Raw genomic sequence first — 23,747 nt, forward strand, 5'->3', positions numbered from 1 at the left:
TATTATCCTACATTCTCATGATTTCAATAAATACAGAAATGTTCCGGAACTGTTTATTTGGTGGTGTTGTCTACATTTTGTGACCGAGATTCACCACAAAATGAACCCATTAGCCATCACCATTCTCTCCGTCATGGAATAAACGCCGGTCTGCAATAAACTCCCATCTCTGGTAAACGCTGGGCCAAATTTTTGGAATAAATGCTGGGGCTACTATTGGAAAATATACGGTCTTTGTCTTTGTGGAGCCACAAGAATATCTGAATAACAAGGAAATGAAACAACATAATAAAATATAGAATTTATTAAAACATAATTTAAATCAGTAATAAAGTTAAAATCTAGTAATAGTTCCCACTATGGGACAAGATTTGGAGGTTTATATTTATATAAACAGAAAGTACAGACATTCATACTATCCTTCAAAAACAAAAACCACCCTGTTATTTGTAAAGAACTGACTTGTCATTATTCTTGTGACTGTGGGAAGCAGAACAGAGACTTTTTAGCAAACCAGTCTCTCCTCAGAGGCCAAGACGTTTCAGCGCGTCTGCTGAAGGCCTCAAATGGAGATCTGAGTTTCTACTGAGCTCTGATGAGGAGCCGTCCTCCTGCAGAAGGACAGACCGACAAGAACAAACACATTTTAACTGCACACAGTTGCTGAATAAAATCTTACAGATTAGCAAACTCTGTGAAGAAAGAATAAAAAGCTCCTTTTCATCCAAAAACAGGTACCATTTTGAGAAACAACGGATGTTTCCAGTCCAGGGCTGAACATTACTGAATATTCAGTCCTGCTGAATTGGAAGTTGGACCATCAGCGTTTCCACGGCGACTAATGGCTGTCAGACGCCCTGCCGTGTTCCGGATCCTCCACTCGCCACCTTCCTCTGCTTCCCGCTGTGGCCTGTAGCCTGAGTGAGAAGAGCCGTCATTACGCCGGCCGCTGAGCTGGCTGGAGACGGCTCGTTCCTGCAGGTTCCAAGAAAAATTCACAAAAAAAAAAAAACAAATGGCAATTAAGTAAATGCCTTTTCTGAGCACAAGTCCGATGCTTTTATCAAATCAGCTCACAGTCAGTAAATAACAGAGTATATCCTCTTTCAATTCTAAGAAACCTTCTCTTTACATTATCTATTAAATAAGGTCAGTGCAATATCAGGCGCACAGCAACAGAAATCTGTACCAAGGACCTTGCTCAAGGGCACCACAGTGAACTAATGACAGCCATGCAAACACTGCTGGACATCCATCATTAATCCTGCCAAAAAATAATCAAATATGAACAGATATTTATAAATATTCATTTCATTTTGGCAGGTAGAACCTCAACCTTTTTGCAAGAAAAAAATCTTTCTGAAAGACTGACAACATTTTTAAAAAGTTTGGAGGTTTAACTGCAGAGAAAGACCAACAATGTTACACAAGAGGAACGACAGGATTGTTGCTGTGTTGATAGGAATTTCCCTTTAACAGGAGCAGCTGGTGAGGACTCCATTTCAGAATGGACCCTGATAATCACTTTGGTTTATTAGAAACAATTATTTAAAAAAAAACTGCTTTAATTCAACCCTATTCCTTTCAGTAAAGCCGTATCAAACACGTTTGCTTTGGATTTTTAGTCAAGTTTATCAATAAAGCTTAGCAAATCAGGTTGGACTTTGCATTTGAAAATTTAGATTTTTTTTGTTTTTTATAAATTCATGTATTTCAAATTTATTCTACAGATGTAAATAACTTGTTTGCATTTGGATTTATTTTTCTAACTTCCTTCCATTCATATAATCACAACTTTGTTGTGTATACAATAATAATAAAGGTAATATTAATTCTGGTTTCATTTATATCTGGTTAAATTTGATCTTAACGTTCTTGGTTATCTGTGTTTATGAAAACAAGTGTGAGTTGTAGAAAAAAAAAAAACATAAAGTCTGTTCCAAACTTTATACTTTTTTTCTTTGTTTGGTGTTTACAAAACAAGATTAGCCACATATTGTCCCTAAAATGTTTTTTGAGTAGCTGTGACGTAAAATTCTTGTAATCCTAATCTAGATTTGCTTTGATTGAGAAACTTCAAGCCATTATAAACTCCTTAGCACTGTGTGGAAGCATAGAAACATTCTTGGTTAAATTCAGATTTTTTGTGTGTGATTATTTTTATTTGATTCACAACAACAATCTGAATAAAGAAGAAGTGCAATTTTCATCTTAATTGTTTTAATGACCTCTATCATAAGAAAAATGTCACAAGAACATATTAAAACACAATTTTTATTGTGTTTTTTTGTTATTTCAATCACTGACACTGAATTATTCAAAGGAGGAATGAGTATCATGTCGGGTACCTGTGCGTGCTGTTTGGACAGCCTCCTCCTCTCTCTGGCCGACAACTGATGGACCTCGTCAAGCTTTGGAGTGTGCGGTACTGGAGTGGCGTCATCTAAGGAGTCTCAACACAACAAACAAACAAATACAAATGAGACAAAGATCTCCACAAATCCATCAAGTTACTAGATTGTTTCAGAACCTCACCGATAAATGTGATTTCTGACCGCAGCTGTGAGTCTCTTTCAGATCCTCTGCTGTCACCTCTCTAAACAACAAAAAAACATTTAAAAGTGCAGAAAAACTGCAGACAAAACCGTTGATTTGTGTCGACTTGGGAAGGAAACATGTCTTACCAGGTGATTAGTTTGATGAGGCGGAGAGAGGTCTAAATAATCTGCAACATAATTGATATATTTTAGGTTCTTTGCTAAACATTTCTACCATTTATCAAAAAAGTCTTAATAAAAATGAATGACAACCTTTCTGATGCTGAGTAAATGTTGAGGAAATAGACTTATACAAGTCCTACCATCAAGCACTGTGGATCTTTGGTCACTGAAGTGGTGATAGGAGTCTCCGTAGTCCCTGATCCTCTGGTTGGTCTCCTCTAATTTAGCCTCTTTACAAAACCCAAGCCTTGACTCTCCATCTGTTTGGCAAATTCACAAACAGATCAGAGAGTTGAACATGACCAGCAGTTCAGTGCCTGTGAGGTTGTGTACAACCTGCATGTTTGAGCCGATAGGATTCATGGTTCCGCAGGTTTCTGGGATCCACGCTTCTGGAGCTCGGCCTTCGAACTGGAGCCTGCAGTCGCAGTCTTGCCATGTCAAACACGTCTACTGCAGGACGCTCCTGAGACCTGGAAAAAAGCAAAAATCTCTCCCTTTAGCTGGGATTTCTCCTTTACCTTCATTAATTTAATCTTATTTTTATTTCAATATGAAATTTAACCAAGCAGGGTGCAAAATAAGTCGTTATCTTTTACATTTTGTCCATTTTTGAACAAAGAAAACACAGTGTGTGATAAGATCGACATCTCAGCATTTTGAACACCCATGGAGGCTGTTTTTAAACAAGACTAGAGCTTTTAAAGCAAAGCACTAGGATGCTGAGTTTTATTATCAGCCACTTTGAACTTAGACCGTGAATATTATCTAGTAAAAACTTTAATTTTTTGCCACTTTCTTAACTCTAGAAGACTTTCGCTATAAAAAGTTACTCCATCACTTTTGGTGGGTCATTTTTTACCAGATATAAAATACCTATTAAAAAGGAATTCTCATAAAAAGTAGATCAATATATGACAACACATGATAAATTAGAGTAGTTTACTTTTATTTCAAACTGTGCTTTATGAAACAAAGTGGGGAAAAAAGCATAGGAGGACTGAAAAAGTAGGAATTTGAGAAGAAAAATTTCCCCAAAAAATAAATAACGATACTGTGCACTCGGCCTTTGGTCCACTCATTCCTGAGACATGTGAGACCTTACCCAGGGACCCATGACACTCAAAAAAAAGCAACAAATTTAACACAATGTTAATAATTTTGCTCAGGTGAAAATCACCCGGCGATAGTGCTCTAGGGTTAAACTGATTTGCCCCGATAATTAAGATAAAAAAATGCATTTTGAGAACACTCATCACTTTTTACGTTTTCCAGAATTATCCGCTCCCTTGGAGACCTTCAGGACAGACTCTGGTTCCAACACGGCTATAGAAAGCAGCGCCAAGTCCTATTCAAAACCCAGAGAGCGTAGCGGGACGTAGGGCGTAGCTGCCTGCCATCGGCGTGACTCAGAATCAGAAAATGACTTGGTTCGGACCAATCACTATTTGCTAACAACATCTGGCTCCAACATGGCAGTCCGTATTTTGAAAAGGTGGTTTTGTTGGGGCTGGAAGTTCTCCTAAACCGTCAATAATCTGACCTGATGCTCATGGGAGAGTCCAGCTCCTCCCAGTCGTCCTGCTGCAGACGACACTCTAGTCTCTTCTGCTCGCTGCGAAGCTGCTGCCGCAAAGCTGACAACTCGCTGAACACATCTTTGTAGGCTCCTGCAGAAAAATACATTATTTTCACCTTGATAATAAGTTATTACAAATTAAACTTCTGACATGAATAGAGAGGAAAAAAAGCTGCACACAAACATTACCTGCAGCTCTGAGCTGGTTCCGACAAGCAGGAACTGGAGGCGACTGGAGACCAGACTGAGAGCCCTGCTGAAAAAACATTAAAACAAACGTCCCCACCTTACATGAAGTCTTTCCAGAAACTCTAGATCAGAGGTCCAACGTCGGTTTAATGTCAGATATTGTCACAGAGCAGCCTGTACAAGCCTGAAGCAGGGGTACTTCATTTTTTATTGTTAACTTTAAGTTTATTTTCATCCTCTAAAATACCTGCAGCTGCTTTAAACTTTATTTAAACACTAGATTTCCATTAAAACGTGATGTAGATTTTCCCTTAACCCATAACTGTCAAAGTGGAAGCAAAAATAAATCTTTCTTGTCCAACTTTTAAAACCAAAAAAAACGGTCAGCGACTTGGCATGCTTCAAGAATGAGTTTTTTTTTTTAACCCTTTAACACCTGAGGCGTCGTCAGTGACATTTAAACACAAAATCTTTAACATACTGCAGCCGCTTTTCTCCTTCAGAATCTACTGGTATTATCCTGTTAACGGTTGAAAAGTTACAATAAATCAAAAAACACATAAATAAAAAAAAATGTATGTCATCTTTTTTTCCTCTGCCACCTGCATCAACCGTCCCACTGCTCGAGATATCACACAGACTTACCGTTAAGGGGGCTCTGGAGTGCTGGCTGTCATGTGTGGGGGGTCTGGGGGTGTGCTGGTGCTGCCCTTGTTTCCTCTGCAGGGCTGGAATTGGAGGCAAAGGCTCTCTGTGGACCTGAAGACACACAGCCTTCAACTTTAGAGCACACAGGTGTTTCTTCTCAGGAGCATTCTTCCTTCTAACCTACAGCAAAGAAAATCTGCTTTTTTTTTTAAAACAAAAAACTCAGCTGTTGTTTCAGATTTAACCATCATCCTTTAAAAGCAGTCGACTTGCTGAAACAGAGAGAAACCACTGGCTAATTCTTGAAAAATGTTGTTTTTAACAATGGTCTCGTGGCATTCAGTGGGATTTTAAATTTGTATTTAGGACATAAGACGTGGAGATCTTCAGATCCACCACTGCTTTCTATTGATTACCTGACTCTGGTGTCTCCAAAATGTATTCAGCTGACTAGAATTTAAATGTCCACAGGCATCAAAAACACATTCACCTCTACATTCATTCAACTGTTGAAAGATTTAAGAAAAAACCCTGGTTTGAGTTGAAGTAAAGAAAAATCTTCAACCAAAATGAAGCTATAGAGTAAGAAAAATATTCTACCATTTTAACGCTTTGACACCTTAATTAAGACCAAGAAGGGATGTAATCCAGATGAGATTATGGTTCGAGGGGACTCCTTGAACTGACCTCCTCCTCTCGCGCCTGCCTCTCCCGCTCCCTCTCATACTGCCTCCTCAGAGCTGCATTCTCCTTCTCCTCCATCTCCCTTCGTTTCTGCTCAGCCTCCCTCTTCCTCTGCTCGGCCAACTGAATCAGCTCTTCGTTTTTGGCCTTTTGCTGAGGATGGAAGCAGAAGAGAAGGCATTATGAAACTTGGTGGATCCCATTTGACTTTTAGAACTTACATTTTTGCTGCTTCACCTCCATTTCCTTTCGTTTCTTCTTCTCCTGCTCTTCCTCGAACTCTCTCTGGATGCGCGCCCTCTGCTCTGCCAGCCTCTTCTCCTCTTTCTCCTCCTCCAGTCGGATGCGTTCCCGCTCCTCTGCTTTTTGACGCATTTTCTCCTCGATCTGCCAACAGTTTGAAAGAATCATTTTCCTGTTTAGCAGAAAAATGTGGAACAGCGAGGTCCAAGCAGAGTTTGAGTAAACACCAAGCAGATACCTGCTGCTTGAGGAAGGCTTTGTACTGGTCCTGCTCCTTGAGTTGCTGCTCGGTGGGCTGGTTGGGAAAAATGTTGCCTCTAGCAAACTGTGGGGTTTGGATGTTGGTGAAACCTATGAGAGAAGATTAACTGAAAATCAGAAACACAGGAGTCTAGTAAAAGAAAACTTTGATAAAGCTGCATTTTCAAACTCCACATAATCTCAGGCCAAAGCTTCCTATCACGCTGTGTTTGAGGCTCACAGTACCAGAGACTCTCTCGTTGGGATCAGACGGCTCGGGTCCGTGGGCCATCCTGGCAGCAGTAGCTCTCCTCTGCCACTGCTCTGGGTTGATGTAAGCCTCCTCATTCAGCTTGTGCATTTGATTGAGATCAGCTGGACCAGTAGAGGAGAAAGAAATAGTAAAATTCTGCAAAACTGAGAAAAAGAGACTGTAAAAGATAAAAAAATAAATAAAAACCCACCGATGAGATTGCCAGAGCTGTCCCTGAGTGGAGCTCCTCCTCCACCTTTGCCCCAGGGCTGGTGGGTCCTCATTTCCACTTCCAGCTGGGCCTCGTAGCGCTCATTCTCTTCCTGCTCTACACGCTTCCTCTGCTGTTGCTCTTGAATCTAAAATGCAGAACACATTATTCTGATATTTTTCTTGCATCGCTCCACCACAGAACCAGGGCATTTTTAAGTATTTATTGATTTGAAAAACAAAAAAAAAGTACAATTATTCATATTTTTAAGAATTATTTCTACAGGGTTCAACTATCCGATTTAAGTGCTCCTGAAGCTGTATGAAGGTCATTTTTCAAGGTTTTTCAGCAATTTGGGTTAACTGTTACCAATCCCGTTAAATAACGATGATTTTGGCTCATAAAAGAATCAAAATGCTATAAAATTGGAAAGAATTACACACACAAATACATTACATTTTAATGTAAAAGAAACACCTTTTTAGAAAAGCAGTAAAATTGATAATTGTAGGTTATCCTGGTTAATGTATCTTTATTTATTCACACAAAACTTAAAGTGATCTTCAGTTCTTTCTGGATTACAAAAAAAAGGTTTTCTGAGTGGAAAAACTATGCAATTTTCAGCAAAACTGTCATCAAATTTGCTTATCAAAGTATCAAAAAAAGACAATGGTTATGTGTTAAATAGGAGACTTTAGCTCCTTATTGGATGTGAAGCATTAAATTAAGTCTAGCTAAAATTCCAAAATAAAAGCTAAAAAAAAAATTATTTTCTTTTTTGCTGCATTGTTTTTAAAAGGGGAGGCTTTTGTAATATGTACACAAAAGGGGCATCTCTAGTGGGATAGAACTGGGGTCAAACTAGGGTAATAAAATCATTGGAAAAAGTTCTATTTGCATTCTAAGGAAGGCCTCTGGAAACTAAGGATATCAAACTACCATCCTGGAGGCTACAGAGGTTTTACCTTGCTGTAAAGATCGATGCTCCCTCTGCTGGAAGCTCCCTGCCAACACACCACACACTCTGATGCAACTTTTTCTAGATTTAATGTCGAGGTGACACCGCTCAAACCAGGATGAGCGTGATGTTCCTCATGTGATTACGTTCCCCTGTAAGCCTTAGATAAAGTCTGCATGTCTGGATATGCTTTAAATAAGTGTTTGAATATTAATTGTTCCCAAAAACTCCCATCATTACAAATAGTGCAAAAAACTTGCTGTCAAAAAGATAATTCAATCAAAGAGCTCAAAAACTTTTTCTAAAACCCTTAAATTGTATTTTATAGCTATTTGTAACACTTAAATCTTTGATTTTATTTTAAACATTGTCGGTTTTGCTTTGTTTTGCTAATAAGCTAATAAATTAAGTAATGCTAAATTGCCTATGAAGGACTACCTGTTGTTTGAGAGCCTCTCCGTAGTTCAGTGTCCTCCCCTTCGTTGATCTGGGTCTTACTAACGGGAAGCTCCCAGCTGGTAAATCAGCCGTGGTCTCGTTGGTGGGCCTGCTGGACCTGTGGAAGAACCACAATGTTGAAAAGATTATGTTCTGTTCTGATGTCAAACCAAGAAAAGAATAAAAAATGAAAGCTCCAAGTGGTGCTCTAGGTGTTACCTGCCCCCACCACAACCCCCATTACCCCTTTTTGACTCTGCCACCACCCTAGTCAGAGCTTCAAATGACAAATTTAGGAAAATACACATTTTTTTACTGTTCTGTTGGTTTCATCTCCATAGCAACCCTTTTTTTCTGGTCGCCAGGGGGTAACAAACCGGTTGTCGTCATTTTTAGAAGTATTGGTAAAAGTACATTTTTGGATTTCCTTGGTAACGCAGGTTTTTTGTTAACCACGCCCACATTCCTATTGTAATTGTATTGTATATCATATTGTTTTATTCAGCTTGAGCCAGGGATTCATTCACAATATTCTGGTAAAAAATATGCAAACAACAAAGGAAAGACACTTTCTGGAACTTTTCATACAAACAAAATGTACAAACTTTAAAATTAACTGTTTTATCCAAGTAGCATCCCAATTATGCTGGAAATGTTAAGTTAGATCAAAATCTCTTGGAGATTTAGATGTAGTGATCATAATTTTTTTTTTGTAAAATTCAAGACGGCGGCCTCCTCCGACAAAGGTCGATAAAACTTCAGTTACGGTTGCAGACAAACCTAATATGAGGCACTCCCGTCATTGGAGGTTCAGTGTGAGGGCTGTGGTTGCTGGACTGGTTGGGTGCAGCCGTTCCTGGTGGTACATTCCAACAGGACACAGGAAATGCAGCACTGGGAGCAGAAGGATGACCATCTGGGAAAAGGAGGAAAATCCACATTTTGTTAGAAATTAATAATTGCTATACATTTTCAAGAAGTGATAATGGCAAACTGTTTCTCCATGTTATGTGAAAAACACTTACAATAGGCCATGTTTGGGTCAGGCTGGTTCCTGGTGCCACAGAACTGATAAGGTTCTATGTATGGGTTTCTGTAAACTCCACTCAGAGATGGAGGAGGATGAGGAACAAACAAAGGATTCCTGAAACACAGAAACCCACATTTTCTAAATTAGACGGTGACTTTTCACCTCACATAGAGGCTTCCTGCATCACAACATGAGAAACATTTGAACTACACAGACACTGCTCATAAAAAAGTATCTAGAACAATTGCTTTCCTAATCTATACCAGTGAGACACTCCAGAACATAAATAAAAGATGAAGGGAATACCGAGGAATATCCATGGAGCTTGGCAAGAAAGGGGCAGCAGGCTGACCGCAAGGGGAAAGCCCGCCTTCCCCCAAGCCGAGGGCGGAGCTATACTCCAGCAGAGGGGACTGGAAGGCAGCATGCGACTGCTCAGGAGGAAAAGAAATGTCTCTCTCCCTACTGGTGTCCTTTTCGTTACTCGATAGCAGTCTAGATAACGATCTGAGATCTCCTGTCGCCTCCGAATCCTGAGGAGCTCTTCTCCTGCTCAGTCCAAACTGCTTGATTCGGTCCGGCTAGAATAAACGTCATGCAAACATTGTGTTATGGTTCAATTATGATCACACTGACGGAGGTGTGTCAGTGCACCCATCTCACCTGTTTTTCAGGGTCATTCGCTCCTGTTGCAGCTACTTTCAGCTCCAGCTCTTTTTCCCTGCAACAAGGACAGTTTTAAATCAAAAATAATACTGTTATTTGTGGTACAAATGTCTGAGGATGTACTTCTTCTTGTTGCGGTGCTGTTCAGCTATCTGCTCCTGCAGCTCCTGCCTGTAGCGCTCCTTCCTCCTCTGCAAAGCCTCGTCTGTATCGCCAGCTCCTAAAAATATTGAATTCAAAGAAAAAGCAAAAAGAAACACAACTTCCAGCTTTTCTGATATTCTGCTGAAGACTTGTGAGGTCAAAATATGTTCCTAAAAGCAACTAAATGCTTTAAAATTTTCAAAATAAAACTAAAAACAATGGTTTCAATTAGTGTTGCAACTACTGATGTTTGATCCTTCCTTTTGAGGCCTAAAATTCATAAAGAAAAAGTTAAAATGCTTTCAAAACCTCATTTATAGTAATTAAATTTGTATTTTTACCGATTATAAGACCAGTGGCAAAATCTGCATTTTCGTTTTTGCTCAGTGCTCTTATTCTCCTTCCATCTCTCCTCAGGTCTCCTCGATTCTCCCTCTTTTCCCTAAAAAAGAAATAAAAAGAATGGAACAAAAGACATATGGGCAAGCAAATTAGCAAAAAAAATTAAATATATATATATGTATATATATACACAGATATTTACCTGATATTAATTCTAATGGTCTGGCTCTTCTCGTCCATTTGTTCATTGGCTATTTCCCGGCGCCTTCTGCCTTCTGGAAGCTCATCTTGAAAGAGCTCCACCTCCTCCTCGTCTTCCTCCAGAGTTATCGGTCTTCCTCGACGGTTTTGGTGCCTTGAAAGCACTGATGAAAAGCCCTCATCATCTTCAGACTCCCTGAACCTGCTGTCCTCCGTCATAGTGGCTGCATCCCTCTGCAGCCGGGAATGACGTTTGGGGAAAATACTTGCTGAGTCTTCGAGTGCATTCTGCCAAGAAAAGGAAAAAAGAAAATCATGATGCTTTCTTTTTTTTTTGGTTTTTAACTGAACTATAAAGAACCATGAATGTCAAGAGATTATAAATATATGTTTTCTCATTCCTATTGTTGTAAATTACTGTGATCTTTTTTCTACTTTTTCAGCAGAATTATCCAATGATTAAAAAATTTATGGTCACATGATATTTCTAGGCTGTGATAGCCAAGACGTTAAAATTTTTTTGAGTTATATAGTGCAAAAAAAAAAATACAGCTCAAATTTTTCAGTTGAAAAAAGTAGATTTTGTTCATTTATCAGAATTAAACTCAAAAGAAAAATTATATATGTGTCAACATGGGGAAAATGATAATAAGCTTAAAGACCCTCTGCGATGAAAATTGAACTTTGGATGTTTGTAATGTGTTTTTGTAGCATTTTTCTGATGATGGAGGACATATATAGAGAATATTTCTTTATGCAGTGGTTGTGACTTAGGAGCAGACGAAAAAATGTTTGGAAAAAGATTGTATTTGTTGCTCCTTGCTCCACCTAAACAAAGAGCTCTCATCAACATAGAAGAGAAAGGGGGCGGGGTTACTCTATGCCAAACAGCCCCACCCACAACTTCAAAGGAACTACTGCAGCTCTACAAAAATATGCCCGAGAAAAAAAAATTCTGGCTAAAAACACCATAATCTTGATTAAAAGACCACCAGGTCAGAGTGGGTCTTAAAAGTATAGTTAGAATCCAGTCCCACCTGTTACTGGACACTTGGTAAAGTCTAAGATATTAATGGCCTCCTTAAAAGAAAACCCTGAGTGACTTTCACCTGAGCCATGTAGCGCCTGTAGTCCATCCGGAGCTCACGTTGCAGCCTGTGTTTCTTCTTCTCATACTCCACACCTAAAGGCAGACCCACACTCTCATCTGATAAAACACAGGAATCGTTTAAACACACCAAGGCTGAAAGAATTATTTACTATATTCAAAATAAAGCATTAATACATCATTTTAGAACCCTTCTAATGCAAGAAGGTAAATTAAGTCACGATAGAAACCTTTTCCCTGAGTTGTAGATTTGGGTGGGATATTCTCCTTCACTGCAGACCCACTATAAGCTTTGTGAGGTTTTGTCTGTTCAAGAGAAACAAAGAAAAGTTTTAAATTATAAATAGTTGTGCAATGCCTTTGATACTTTCCCTAAAACTGATCGTGGCTTTGACATTTCTCGACTGAAAACCAAACCATTAAACCGAATCGTGGGGAAAGTGAGTTGTTGCATCTCTGCAACATAACAGTATGTTTACGCTGAAACTGTCAAATAATTGTGCAAAATCTAAGAAGGATTTATTATTTATTGCTTTATTCCATTATACCAGGCTTAGTGTGAGCCAACTGAAAGGTTTTTTTTATTATTAGCGAATTTTAAAAATAATTTTTCAGAAATTTTAGGTTTTTGTTGTTGTCTTATAACACACTCATCATATATTGGATCAAAACAAAACTGTGAACCAAAAATTAAAGTTTGAACCAAATTATAAGTAAACTGAATGAACCAAAGTAAGACAGTTCAATATTTTTTTAAACTGAATCAGCACACTATGATTAACATAGTCATTTTCACCTCTGTCTAATTCCACAAATTTAGTCCATGCACAAGGTTTTATATTCATACTGTTATTTAGGACTTGAATAGTGTTGTTAAAAGTTACTTTTAGACATTTATAAAGTCTTTATTTACACAACTATTTGTTGTTTGTGTAATTTTAAAAAGAAACAACACGATTTTTACTTAATTTGTGGCTCCTCTACCTGACTGAGCTGTTTTTGGTACAACACAGATCTAATTAAATTTGTAGATAAGTTTTATTTCAGTGCAAACTATTTAGGATTGTAAATATTACTAAAACACATATATTTTCTATAAATAAGTGACAGAACTACCCATACAGTAGTATTTAAAGCATTCCAAATATTGTAATTTTCAACTGATGCATAAAATAATTCAGAAATTGGATCTTTTTTGATCCACTATTCCAGATGTCTGTAACCTGAAGCTCTGGAGCCACATGGGCTCTTTGACTCCTCCACTGCAGCTCTCTGGCTGGAGAAAATAAAATAACAATAGCATGGATTTAAATTGTGTTCATCAGATTTATAATTTTATATCCAAGATGCTCTTATAAGAGTAACACAAACTTTGTAATTATATTTGTATACCATTGGTAACATTATATTAACCCATTTATGCCATATGATGCTAATCTGTAACATACCAATAAGTACAGGGCTCCACTTTAGAATTACATTGAACAGAAGAAACATTGAAGAATGTTGTTTTTATGTATTAGGAAATAAAGTATATATATATATATCATAAAATAGAATAAATGCACTGGGCTGTTGAATTTTTCTAGAGGGGAAAAACAGACTTTGTGGCTCCTACTAAGAGTTTAATTGAATGAGAAACCAGCCTGACCGCCTCTTTTAGTGAGTGTGTGCCTGCATTAGTCAGTCATTCCCACCTTAATTTCTAAGTAAGGAGGGTCCTGCTCCAGGCTGGCCTTATCTTGAACCACCCGCGCCTTTCGTTCTCTGATGAAGTTCTCCAGCTCGTCGTCCAGCTCCATTTAACGAAGCGACAGGTTCTAACTGAAAAGCACCAAATGACATTTCTGTGCATTTTAGCGCGTGCAGCACAAAACGCGAGATAAGGCTACTGTCTCTTTAATTGTTCGTTGTCAGGCAACGGAAAAGAAAAGCGTCACCTCCTCCGACATAACTCATTCTCCCTCTTCATTAAATTAATTGAACAATAAAGCGTTTTTAATAGTGCAAATGCTACGCAAATATCGCGGTTCATCTCCATTTACAGAGTAGAAGTTTAAGCTAACTTGTTAGCTTAATTAAGGAATCAAAAGTAGCCCCCTCGAAACAAACTCAGTTAAGCCAAAGAAATACCTAGAATAGGTCATGTAAGTGTTTATAAAATGAATTCACGCGTTGTTAATGGCACGTGATCTCACTCTATACAATAAACGAAGCAAACTTACCATTTAATGGGATATTTAGTTTAAGAAATGTTAGCGCAGATCAGTCCGCCAGCTTAATGTGACGTCACATGAAACCAGTTCCGGTTTGTAACTGTCAAATTAAAATGCCAAACAATTGACACTTTTATTATAGTTTATCTTACTTCATTTTATTTATACTTTATATGTATCGTATTTTAAGCTTTTACATTATATTTTAAAGCTTCAAGTAATCTACACGCATTTAGCCATTTTGTCTGATCCTTGTTACTTTATCCTTTATGTGCTAATATTGAACGTTATTCCCATCGGTTATGAGCTTATGCAAATAAAAAATATTTGAGTGACGCCTGAATCATGCAAGTAGGACCATATTGTAAACTGTTTTATATAAATTGTTGTCGCACCCTTTGACCAAATGCACGTGCATAAACTATACCATTCACTTCATCTTAAACTATGTTAACACAAAATATGCAGCATAAAAAGTGTAATTATGGTCAATCAGATTCAGTGAACTGTAAAAACAAAACAAAAAAATCCAAAATATTTTAACACATAATATCCAAAAACATTTTTTCTAGTTATTTGAAACTTCAAATGTTATTTTGAAATAATAAAATACAATGGCAAACCCGACAGTCAGAATGCCCCTTGAATACTAAATTCCAGACCCTATGGATTCAATTCTAGTTAAATGCACCTTAAATTAAGACTGAAAAAAGTCATATGTAAATGGAAGGCTGACCCGTATCATCATATTAGTTTAAATGGTTCATATTAGTGTGATCAAGTGGAGGATGTTTGGGCCAGATAAAACTAAAATTTAGTTTTTGGCCATCAGACAAGATGGAAACCAAACTTTGCAGATTATCAAAAATACACCATTCCTACTATGAAGCACGGTGGTGGCAGCATCATGCTGTAGGAATATTTCTCAGCAGCAGCCCCTGGAAGGTTGTAAAGGGCAGAACATACAAAAATCCAGAAACACAAACGTTACATTAACTTTGTGATTTATTGCTCATATAAATGCTCTCTAAACAAATTGGTAAAAATAAAATCTATCAATTATAAATAAAATCACAATGACTTTTACACAAAATTATATTGCACAATTATAAGCTTCGACAAGAATCACAGAAACACAAATGTTGCTCAGGTTGTGTGTAGGAAGGTTCAGAGGTCTGAATCTTTGGAGATCTCCAATCTTTGAGCGGGTTCATCTGCAGACCACCTGCCTCGGAAACTAACTCTGAAGCAATTCATCTGAATTAATTTGTCATTACTTTCTTCAATTAGACCATTTTTAATTTTGCTCCAGAATTTATCAGGATATTTAGTGCAATTGGAGGGAAAAATAAAATTAAACATGTAAATTACTCAAAGTCAAAAATACAATTTGTTCTTTGTGAAAATGTGAAGTTAAACAGCTTCCCCGAAGAAAACCACATCTGTTTTTTTTTTTCTTTTATCCTTTAAGATTTCTACCCCTCAAATAATCCTCCTGATGGCTCAGCCTGTAATCACTTCATAACACGCTTCTATTAACTGAGAGTGTGCGCTTTAAAGCTGGCCAAACGAGTAGCTGTCCGTCAGAAGCTTCATCCCCTGACTGGTCCGGCAGTGTGTGATTGATCAGGAATGGAAAGGCCAGGAAAATGATGTGGTGGAACCTCAGAGTGGTCAGATTCTTGTGAGGGTTCATTTTCTGTGCATGGTCACATATTGTCCACCTCTGCTCTGAGTTCAGGACATAGTTCCTTGAGTAGCATTTCCATCAACACCTACAAAACAAAGACAAAAATAACTACATTTTCTTCAGCATTTATATATTTGTACTTTTTTTATTGTATATTTTTTTGGCTTCATGAAACAGAGGCCCCTTTTCTTACATAGAGAAGATGCTTGTTGGCATTTGCTTCCTGCAGAGCATTGAAGATCTTGATGATTCCATAGCGGGCATTCTGCTGGCCGACGAGGTTTGCTAGTGCATCTAATGAAAAAGAAAAGAAAAGTTTAATACAAAAAACATTTTTCACATTTTAAAGAGACAAAACAAAAGTAAAATAGAAGCACAACCACACAAAAAACAGCTGTTTTGCTGTAAAATTCCAAGAAAAGGAGAAGCTGCTGTGTGTCCTCATAAACACTTTTAGATAAACAATAACACAAATTTACCAAACTGTTGTTTGGACTTGTTTCATATGTGTGTGCTAAACAGTATAAAAAAAACATCCATAAATGCATCTTCTAAACCCACTTAATCCCTATATGGAGTACCAAAGACTTAAAAACTGAAGTAATTAAAATTTGTTTTTTTAATTTTAAATCTGTTATTCCTGATCATATGAGACATACGTGACTATCTATTGTGTTTATTCTTTAAGACAGTTTTATTAAGATGTTTATGTGTCTACATTATTATAAATGGAGTATTTAATATAAAATGGCAGTTTTTCCTTCAGTTATCTACAGAGCAACATAAAAAAAAAAAATCCTTATATCGGCTCAAAATATTTAACATTATCAGACTCAATGGGTTAGCAAAGCACAGTTAAACATTAGCTCCACCTAATCCCTAAAAACAGCACTTTTCACCCTTTAATTCTTCTTCCAAGTCGTTTCTTTGCAGCATGATAAAAACAAGGTGAGAGTGTGTAAGCGGAGACGTGTCTGCATGCGTTTCCACCTGGAATATTGTCGAGCAGCTTCTGTTGGGCCCTCTCCTTGGTCTCGTGACGCTCAGAATCCGTTCGACTCTTCACGTGTGGGGCCAATTTCCCATCTGGCCAGAAGGTGTCCCTGAACACACTGATGTAGCACACCAGCATCTGCTCGCAGAAGATCCAGTTTACAGTGTCTCGGATCTGTCTAAGAAACAAGCATGAAAAAGAAACGGGTCAATGCTGGCATCAGAACTTTATCGTTACTAAAACAGTGAAAATGATCACTTTGCAGCATGCTTCAGAATACAACTAAACTATAAACACCGTCTTTTCTGCAGTAACTCCAGCTAAAATGATCATCCAGAAACTCACTAAGACAGTAATCTGATTTATTGTGAGCTACAAAATAAATATATATTCAGTTAATTTAAATGATAAAAAGTCACTTTACATGTTTTAGTATATTTAAGTTCTAGACATAAGTGAAACTTTGACACTTACTTGTTAATAGTTCGTCCAAAGGTTACTTGGACTAGTGCAATTAGAGTCTTCCTTACCCACTTGAACACTAAGAGGGAAAACAGAGCGGTAAGAAACAGGATTTGATCATCTAAATTCTATTTTTTGAAAGAAAACTACTCACTTCCTCTGAGTTCAAAAATCTCCCCTATTAGCATAAAGCAAGGCTCAGCCAAGGCATTTTTCCTCCCGTCCGTTTCATCTCCGTAGTCTGACAGATCGCTGTCTTCATCAACGTCCTCCTGTAAACGGTGAGTGTGAGGTAAACGTGAAAGCAAGACGACTCTCAAAGGTGGCAGCCGAGTCCGAGTCTCTACCTCAGTATGGGAGAAGAAATCTCCAGGCAATCTCTCCAGAAAAGAGGCCAGGGAGAAGGAGGATTTCTTCTGAATGGACATCACCTTTAAAAACATTCAACAGCACATTAGTACTCTCCCGCAGAATCACAAATCTAATGTTTAAAAATAATAATAATAATATAAAGAGTGGGAAATGAGCTACCTTGAGATGCTCTGGAGATGGGCTGAGAAACGCGTAGAGCACCTCAGACTGGCACAATCGATCATCTGTCAGCAGACGCTACAACAAATGCATGGACAAAGGTCTGAATGATGATTTAGGCTCTCCTCCTCCTTAATGTCCCACTTCAAATGTTTTTAAAAAGTTTTTAGCCAAAATCAAAAAAGATACATATTTATTACATTTTCTATAGGTATTTATGTTAATTTCTGTTAATAATCAATTAACAAGATAGCCTTGCTAATTTCCCAGCATTCCTTTTCATATACTCTCTCCCACTAGCTTTAGCACCCCACAAGCTCACGCTAGCATTAGCGTGGCAAAAAAAATGGCGAGCAATATCGGAACAATGCAGCCATACAGTTATGAGCCACATGGCAGCTAAAACGAGGAAAACAAAGACATTAATGGATCTATTCGTCTGCAAGCGGATGCTTCAGAATGGAGACTTCGGCCTGCCGTGGTAGTTGCTGCGTCACAAACCCAAACTTTTACAAAAAGCTGCTTTTTGTCTGCACCTGATTAATCACAATTTGAAGAAAGAAACACCCATAAACACAGTTTTAACCTTAAATTATGTCCTCCATCATGACAAAAATACTACAAGTGAATGTTAAAAACATCAAAAACACAATTTTCGTTGGATTGGATGCTTAAGCCTTCGTCACATGCACCCACATGAGAGGTTGACCCATGTGGGTGCTGCAGAAGTTTTGGTTGGGTTGTAGTGGTGGCAACATCTTAAGGGGAGCACCACCTCAAGGGATACCATTCAGATCCTTCAGGATATCACAGCAGATATTTATGATTGTTGCTCCTTGTGCAGGATTTGGAGATGATCTACACTTCATGGCTGCATCCCACCTACTTCCCCTTTGTTACCTTTACATGTTTAAGTGATCACTACGACCTTCCAGCATGCTCATTAAAAAAGTGCATAAACATTCTTTGTAAGCTTTTAGGTTTATGTTTGCTGTGCACCTGTAGAAAGGCATTGAGCTGTGTTTTACTCTTTTCCAGGAACTTCTGGTCAATGGACTTGAAGGGAAGTTTGCTCAGTGATGGTACCTGGAGCTTCTTCAGTGAAGGGAAACACTGGAAATGAGTGAAAAGGAGTCAACATGTTGACAGAAGTTACTCTCGGGTTTTAAAATCATTTGTTAAGCGTTTTGTAGAGAGTAGACCAAACTTTGATTTAGAGATGGTTTTTACCTCAGTAAGCTTCCGGTGCAGAATCTGGAATTCTGAGAGCTTCCGCTGAACGCTCCATCGACTGTTCTGCGTTTCCTCCCCCTCCGTCAGACTCACACACACGCTGTAACAAGCAACAGTTTCACCGCCTTCTTCTGCAGCCTAAACAATATAATGAAAAAGAGAGACAGATCAGCGAGTCTGGATTACTCCATATATCACTGAACGAATCCATGTGAACAAAACGAGACCACGAGATCAACTCACCACGAAAATTGATTGACAGAAGAATTTTTTTCGGCAGTAACATTAACAACCAAGCAGGAACTATTTAACGGCTTCTTCAGGAAATACATTTATTTTTTCCTACATGCATTGTGAGCGATTATCTTGCACTCATGTGATCGCACTAGTGTCACTTAAAGGATTTTTGGGTCTCCGGTTCGTATGATTTAAGTAAACTAACACCAGGATAGAAACCACAAACTTCTGAAAAATATTGTGACCTCAGCAGATGTGATGGTGGCCCTCCAGTGGCCCAGGTTCTCACACCACCAGTCCGTTCTGGTGATATGCTGCTGGAGTTCGCTGTGCTCCTTCTCCATGGCTCCTATTTCCTCCTTTAGCTTGCTGACAATCTATAAATGCACAAGAGAAAGCAAGAAAAACTTGAAAAGTGCGTTTAAAACCATCAATCTGCTTATAAAAGCAGTTTGTTTATAGTTGTCAGGTAAAAACAAGTTTCTTTAAGTTTTTAATAAAAAAAATCTTAATTAAAGTTCTGTCTCTGTGAGTTTTTTTATTTATTTGTTTACAAAGGATTAAATAAAACAAATTTTATTTGCACTTTCTTCACTAACTTTCTTTATATGCTAGATTTAGCGTAGAAAACATTAAAGTTTGATCTAAATTTCTCCTTAACTTTATCGTGAAAGCAGAAAATAAGAAAACTTAAATGACAGCCTACACAAAAACTGGTATTTTCTAAATATAATTAAAAAAAATCTTGAATCTGACTTTATTAGCAGTGTCCTCATAATACTATGGAGCCGGGGACCACATTTCACAATAAATGCATATTTCAAGAAAGACTGGTGCTAAATCTATATTATCCTTTCAACTTGAGGTCTTCTCTTGTGTTTCCTTGACATTAAACTGCACAAATTATTTATGGATCAGCTTATTTTCTCTAACATCTTTGCTAGTTTGGGAATTTCAATTTATTGGTCAGAGCAGCTGCTTTGAGAGGGTAACAGATGCATTTAAGACATGTGACCGGGGCGAACGTTTGAGCTGCATCAAGAGTGAGTCATAGAAGGATGTGGTGGAGGGAATCTGATAGTTTTACAAATTAAATATAGCTCAAAAATCAGAAAATAAATCAAACACAAATAATAAAAGTTGAAATTTTTTTTTGTCTTTGAGTCCACTTTCTAAGTGACATACAGACCGGTACTGGTCTGTGACCTAAAGGTTGGGGACTATCAAACAAAACTGGTTTTGGAACAGAAATATGACAAATAAGTGAATATTTAATTGAATTATTTGGAATCTGAGCTCAAATTGTGACCTCAAGTCTAAATGTAGAAGTTTGGAAGTAAAAAGAACTTTTGATATTTTATTTTTACATCTGCTCGTACCTTTTTGTCTGGTTTGGGGGCGTTTTGAATGGAGCCCAGAGCCTGTCGCTTGTACTCCAGCTTGTCGTAGAGTTGGCGTAATTTGGTGGCAGCATAGCTGGCCTGTTCGTTGATTCCTTTCGTGCCCTCGTCACACTCATCCTCCTCTCCTGCATCCAGACCCTGGCACTGCACACAGAAGAGTACTCATCAACAAATATAAAGACTGAATCAAACCATTTGACTCCACATATAAGTAAGTGCATAAACAAGTCGTATTTGTCTGTGTGTGTGTAGCCGACCTCTTCCCCCTTCTCCTCTGGGCTGCACTGCGACTGGCAGTGCTGCTCGTCTCGTCTGATCAGTTTGTCGTAGAGGTCAGAAACCAGGAAGGACGGATAGTAGCGTTCTCTCATCGTCTCAGCCACCTACAGGAAATACGAGATCAGCAACGGTTTATCGATGAAAACAAAACTCTGACATACATTAAAAAACTCAACGTACCTGTTCTTGAAGTCTAACAAAGACCTGTGTTCCTCGGTTTCCCACAAGGCTTTGCTGAATTTCCTTCAGAAGAATCTTCTCCACTGGAATTTCCCTGTTTTCAACAAAGAATTTCTGATAGATTTCTCCAACGATTTGGGGGACTTCATTCTGTCAAAGCAACATAAAAAAATGTTAATCGTCTTTTCTTATAGAAATCTTACAAGATCATTTGACAAATTGAAGAGCACTTTTCATTCAACAAGCAGAAATATTTCTGTTGGGATTTTTAGATTCCTATGAATCAGTTTAAATATCCAAAGTTTATGATCGACTTTTTTCTACTTTTAAAGTAGATAAAGACTGAAATGTGTATAAAAATACCTTATTGGCAGTTTTCAGAGTTTCCACAAGTTCCCAGAAGCTGATTAAAGCTCTTTTATCCACTTTTTCCATGTAAACTCTAAAATGCTCTCTGTAACCCGGATTGCACAGGATTTCGTCAAACTGGAGTATCTGCACGAGAGAAGAGCAAAAACAAAAATGCTTTTATTATTTTGATGCGTTTTAGTGATTTATAACCAAACGAGTCGCACCTTTTGACTTTGAGGCTCATCGCCGTCATCGGCTCCTCCATCCTCATTATTTTCATAGTTTGGTCCACCAAGCAGCCGGATCCGCTTCTCACATTGTTTCTTAGCAACAGTCAGCTGATTGATATATCGTTTCATGTCTCTGGCCCTCAGCAGATCTGCCTTCATGGCAGCAGACTCTTTACCTTTTCGCTCTGAAAGAGAGTGAAGATGGAAAGTTTCAAATTCCAGAGACAGTAAAGGCAGCAGTCATCGTATTACTGACACGTTGGTCTGGTTTTTGCTGATTTTCTGCCTTTTTACCTTTCTGCTTTTTGAGTTGAGGCAGAGTGCTGATGGTTGTGGCGTGGATAATTTCCACCACTATCTGATACCTAACAAGGGGAAAAAAAAGACATATTTTACTGTAATGATTAAAAAACAAACCAAAATTCTTAGATACATAAGCAGAAGAGAAAAAGACAAAAATATGACATTTCTAATTAGTAGAAGAATAAAACATAATCATTAAGACAACATTGGAGGATTAGGACTATGCCCCAATAAGGATCTGTTATTTCAGTATAGGTAAAATCCCCATCTGTTTCCATGGTAACTGCTCCATGGTAAAACTATCACTGGTGAACCCGTCTGTCATCTTGAATACACACAGTAGAGTGGGTTTGGGTTTAATGACGAGTGTGAGTGTGTGTGTTTGTGTGTGCGCCTTTGCTGTCATGCCTGAGTTGTTTGAGGAAATCGACATCAGTAGAAGTTGATATCAGTTTGATGAAGTCTTCATAGGAGGCAGCGTAGGTGTAGGCTTTTTTCTGCTGCTCAGCCTGCTGCTCCCTCTGCTCCAGCTGAGACAGCAGCATCCTATTTATGGAGTCTGGATCGCTGAGCACCTCCACCAGAGGCTTCAACACTGACAAAGACACGGAGAAACCACACGGCTGCTTGTTAATCTGGTAAAACTGCCTGAATCCCATCATTTGGGTTTAAATCACTTGTTATATAGGAATAAATATAATATAAGTATAAACTAATGATAGGAAGTGAGGGAATTTGTGCATGAGGGATCTTCTTATTTGTTCCACACATTGACTGTACATTATAACTGGACTGAGTGACCCTTTCCCCGTGGTGGTACAGGAAGTAACAGCTGGCTCCAAGAAGCCAAGATCTCAGACTTCTACTGAGAAATAAGCAGCTATTACTACCATTCTTGCTGATACCTTTTCAATAATATGGTCTTCCTAATCCTAACTTTTTCTTTTCATGATCATTTTTCCGCCAATCAGAAGCCTCAATAAAAGTGTAGTACGTTTAAAACGTTTGATTAATAGATTCCCCTGAGCCTGTTTTCAAGTGGTCGGGATGTGAACTTTCAAAATAAACTCTCTCCTGTGATTGGTGAGAGTGGATGCGAGGCGGACTCAAACATGACGGCACCCGTATCGCAAAAACATGACACCTAAATTGAATTGATTTGATTGGAGCCAGAAGTGAGCCATTTTCTATGGGTTAGGTCACACCAGTCCAGTTATCACATAGAGTCAATACTTCCAACACTGACTCCACTTTTCAAATACAGTCAATGCTTCCTACACTCACTCACTCCACTTTTCATATACAGTCAATGCTTCCTACACTCACTCACTCCACTTTTCATATACAGTCAATGCTTCCTACACTCACTTGCTCCACTTTTCATATACAGTCAATGCTTCCTACACTCACTTGCTCGCTCCAGTTTTCATATACAGTAAATCCTTTCTACACTCACTTGCTCCAGTTTTAGTATGCAGTCAATACTTTTTACACAAACTTGCTCAAGTTTTCAAATACAGTAAATTCTTCCTGCACTCACTCATTCCTTCCAGTTTTCAAATGCAGTCAATTCTTCCTGCACTCACTTGCTCGCTCCAGTTTTCAAATACATTCAATGGTTCCAACACTCACTCGCTGCAAAATTAGTATGCGGTCAATGGTTCCAACACTTATTTGATTCAGTTCTTACAGTCAGTGCTTCCTGCATTCACTCACGTCAGTTTTCATATGAAGTACATGATTCCTACACTCAGTTGATCCAGTATTTATATACAGTCAATGATTCCTACACTCACTTGCTCCAGTATTTATATACAGTCAATGATTCCTACACTCACATGCTCTAGTATTTATATACAGTCAATGGTTCCCACACTCATTCGCTCCACTATTCATCTACAGTCAATGGTTCCAACACTAACTCACTCCAGTTTTCATATACAGTCGATGGTTCCGACAGTACTGTTTATAAATAAATCCTTCA

At 38.2% G+C, this 23,747-nt stretch overlaps 2 protein-coding genes across 8 annotated transcripts in view; both read right to left on the reverse strand.

Moving 5' to 3' along the window:
• Positions 1 to 286: 286 nt before the first annotated feature.
• Positions 287 to 13,964, reverse strand: LOC112153461 (centrosome and spindle pole-associated protein 1). 7 transcript variants are annotated; one of them, XM_024283696.1, is made up of 28 exons: positions 13,880 to 13,964; positions 13,352 to 13,478; positions 11,885 to 11,960; positions 11,656 to 11,753; positions 10,548 to 10,834; positions 10,345 to 10,445; positions 9,983 to 10,079; positions 9,857 to 9,914; positions 9,500 to 9,774; positions 9,189 to 9,307; positions 8,944 to 9,079; positions 8,164 to 8,281; positions 7,733 to 7,771; positions 6,768 to 6,915; positions 6,550 to 6,678; positions 6,302 to 6,414; positions 6,058 to 6,207; positions 5,824 to 5,973; positions 5,134 to 5,247; positions 4,489 to 4,555; positions 4,264 to 4,390; positions 3,057 to 3,193; positions 2,861 to 2,980; positions 2,685 to 2,725; positions 2,536 to 2,596; positions 2,349 to 2,452; positions 739 to 975; positions 287 to 611 (listed from the first exon to the last, which is right to left on the reverse strand). In XM_024283696.1, exons 2-27 carry the CDS (start codon positions 13,454 to 13,456, stop codon positions 781 to 783), a joined length of 3,165 nt encoding a protein of 1,054 aa, XP_024139464.1. In that variant the 5' UTR covers positions 13,457 to 13,478; positions 13,880 to 13,964; the 3' UTR covers positions 287 to 611; positions 739 to 780. The 7 variants fall into 7 exon arrangements, 6 of the variants coding, with proteins under 6 accessions (XP_024139464.1, XP_024139467.1, XP_024139465.1 ...); XM_024283699.1 differs by having other exon boundaries at positions 287 to 975; positions 11,656 to 11,729; XM_024283697.1 differs by having other exon boundaries at positions 287 to 975; positions 4,489 to 4,552.
• Positions 13,965 to 14,857: 893 nt separating this feature from the next.
• snx25 (sorting nexin 25) overlaps positions 14,858 to 23,747 on the reverse strand; it is a 16,659-nt gene continuing 7,769 nt past the window's right edge. Inside the window, exons 5-21 of the mRNA XM_024283382.2 lie at positions 22,172 to 22,358; positions 21,755 to 21,825; positions 21,455 to 21,645; positions 21,243 to 21,374; positions 20,880 to 21,029; positions 20,678 to 20,803; positions 20,397 to 20,564; positions 19,263 to 19,394; positions 18,778 to 18,918; positions 18,547 to 18,660; positions 17,548 to 17,625; positions 17,364 to 17,447; positions 17,171 to 17,288; positions 17,029 to 17,095; positions 16,551 to 16,732; positions 15,754 to 15,854; positions 14,858 to 15,645 (exon numbers count right to left, since the gene is read on the reverse strand). Coding sequence (XP_024139150.1) covers positions 15,580 to 15,645; positions 15,754 to 15,854; positions 16,551 to 16,732; positions 17,029 to 17,095; positions 17,171 to 17,288; positions 17,364 to 17,447; positions 17,548 to 17,625; positions 18,547 to 18,660; positions 18,778 to 18,918; positions 19,263 to 19,394; positions 20,397 to 20,564; positions 20,678 to 20,803; positions 20,880 to 21,029; positions 21,243 to 21,374; positions 21,455 to 21,645; positions 21,755 to 21,825; positions 22,172 to 22,358 — 2,108 coding nt within the window. The 3' untranslated portion in view covers positions 14,858 to 15,579. The remainder of the gene's footprint in view (positions 15,646 to 15,753; positions 15,855 to 16,550; positions 16,733 to 17,028; positions 17,096 to 17,170; positions 17,289 to 17,363; positions 17,448 to 17,547; positions 17,626 to 18,546; positions 18,661 to 18,777; positions 18,919 to 19,262; positions 19,395 to 20,396; positions 20,565 to 20,677; positions 20,804 to 20,879; positions 21,030 to 21,242; positions 21,375 to 21,454; positions 21,646 to 21,754; positions 21,826 to 22,171; positions 22,359 to 23,747) is intronic.

This window comes from Oryzias melastigma, linkage group LG10 (assembly GCF_002922805.2).
Source record: "Oryzias melastigma strain HK-1 linkage group LG10, ASM292280v2, whole genome shotgun sequence".
NCBI classification, from domain to species: domain Eukaryota; kingdom Metazoa; phylum Chordata; class Actinopteri; order Beloniformes; family Adrianichthyidae; genus Oryzias; species Oryzias melastigma.

Bases quoted from the DNA above. Each gene is read 5' to 3' on its own strand.
- LOC112153461 (XM_024283696.1), bottom strand. From the start codon at position 13,456: ATGGAGCTGGACGACGAGCTGGAGAACTTCATCAGAGAACGAAAGGCG. The intron at 8,282-8,943 runs GTTTGTCTGCAA...GTTCTTCCACAG, and splicing joins ACGGGAGTGCCTCATATTAG to GTCCAGCAGGCCCACCAACG. The intron at 5,974-6,057 runs GTGAAGCAGCAA...TTCCATCCTCAG, and splicing joins AGAAACGAAAGGAAATGGAG to CAAAAGGCCAAAAACGAAGA.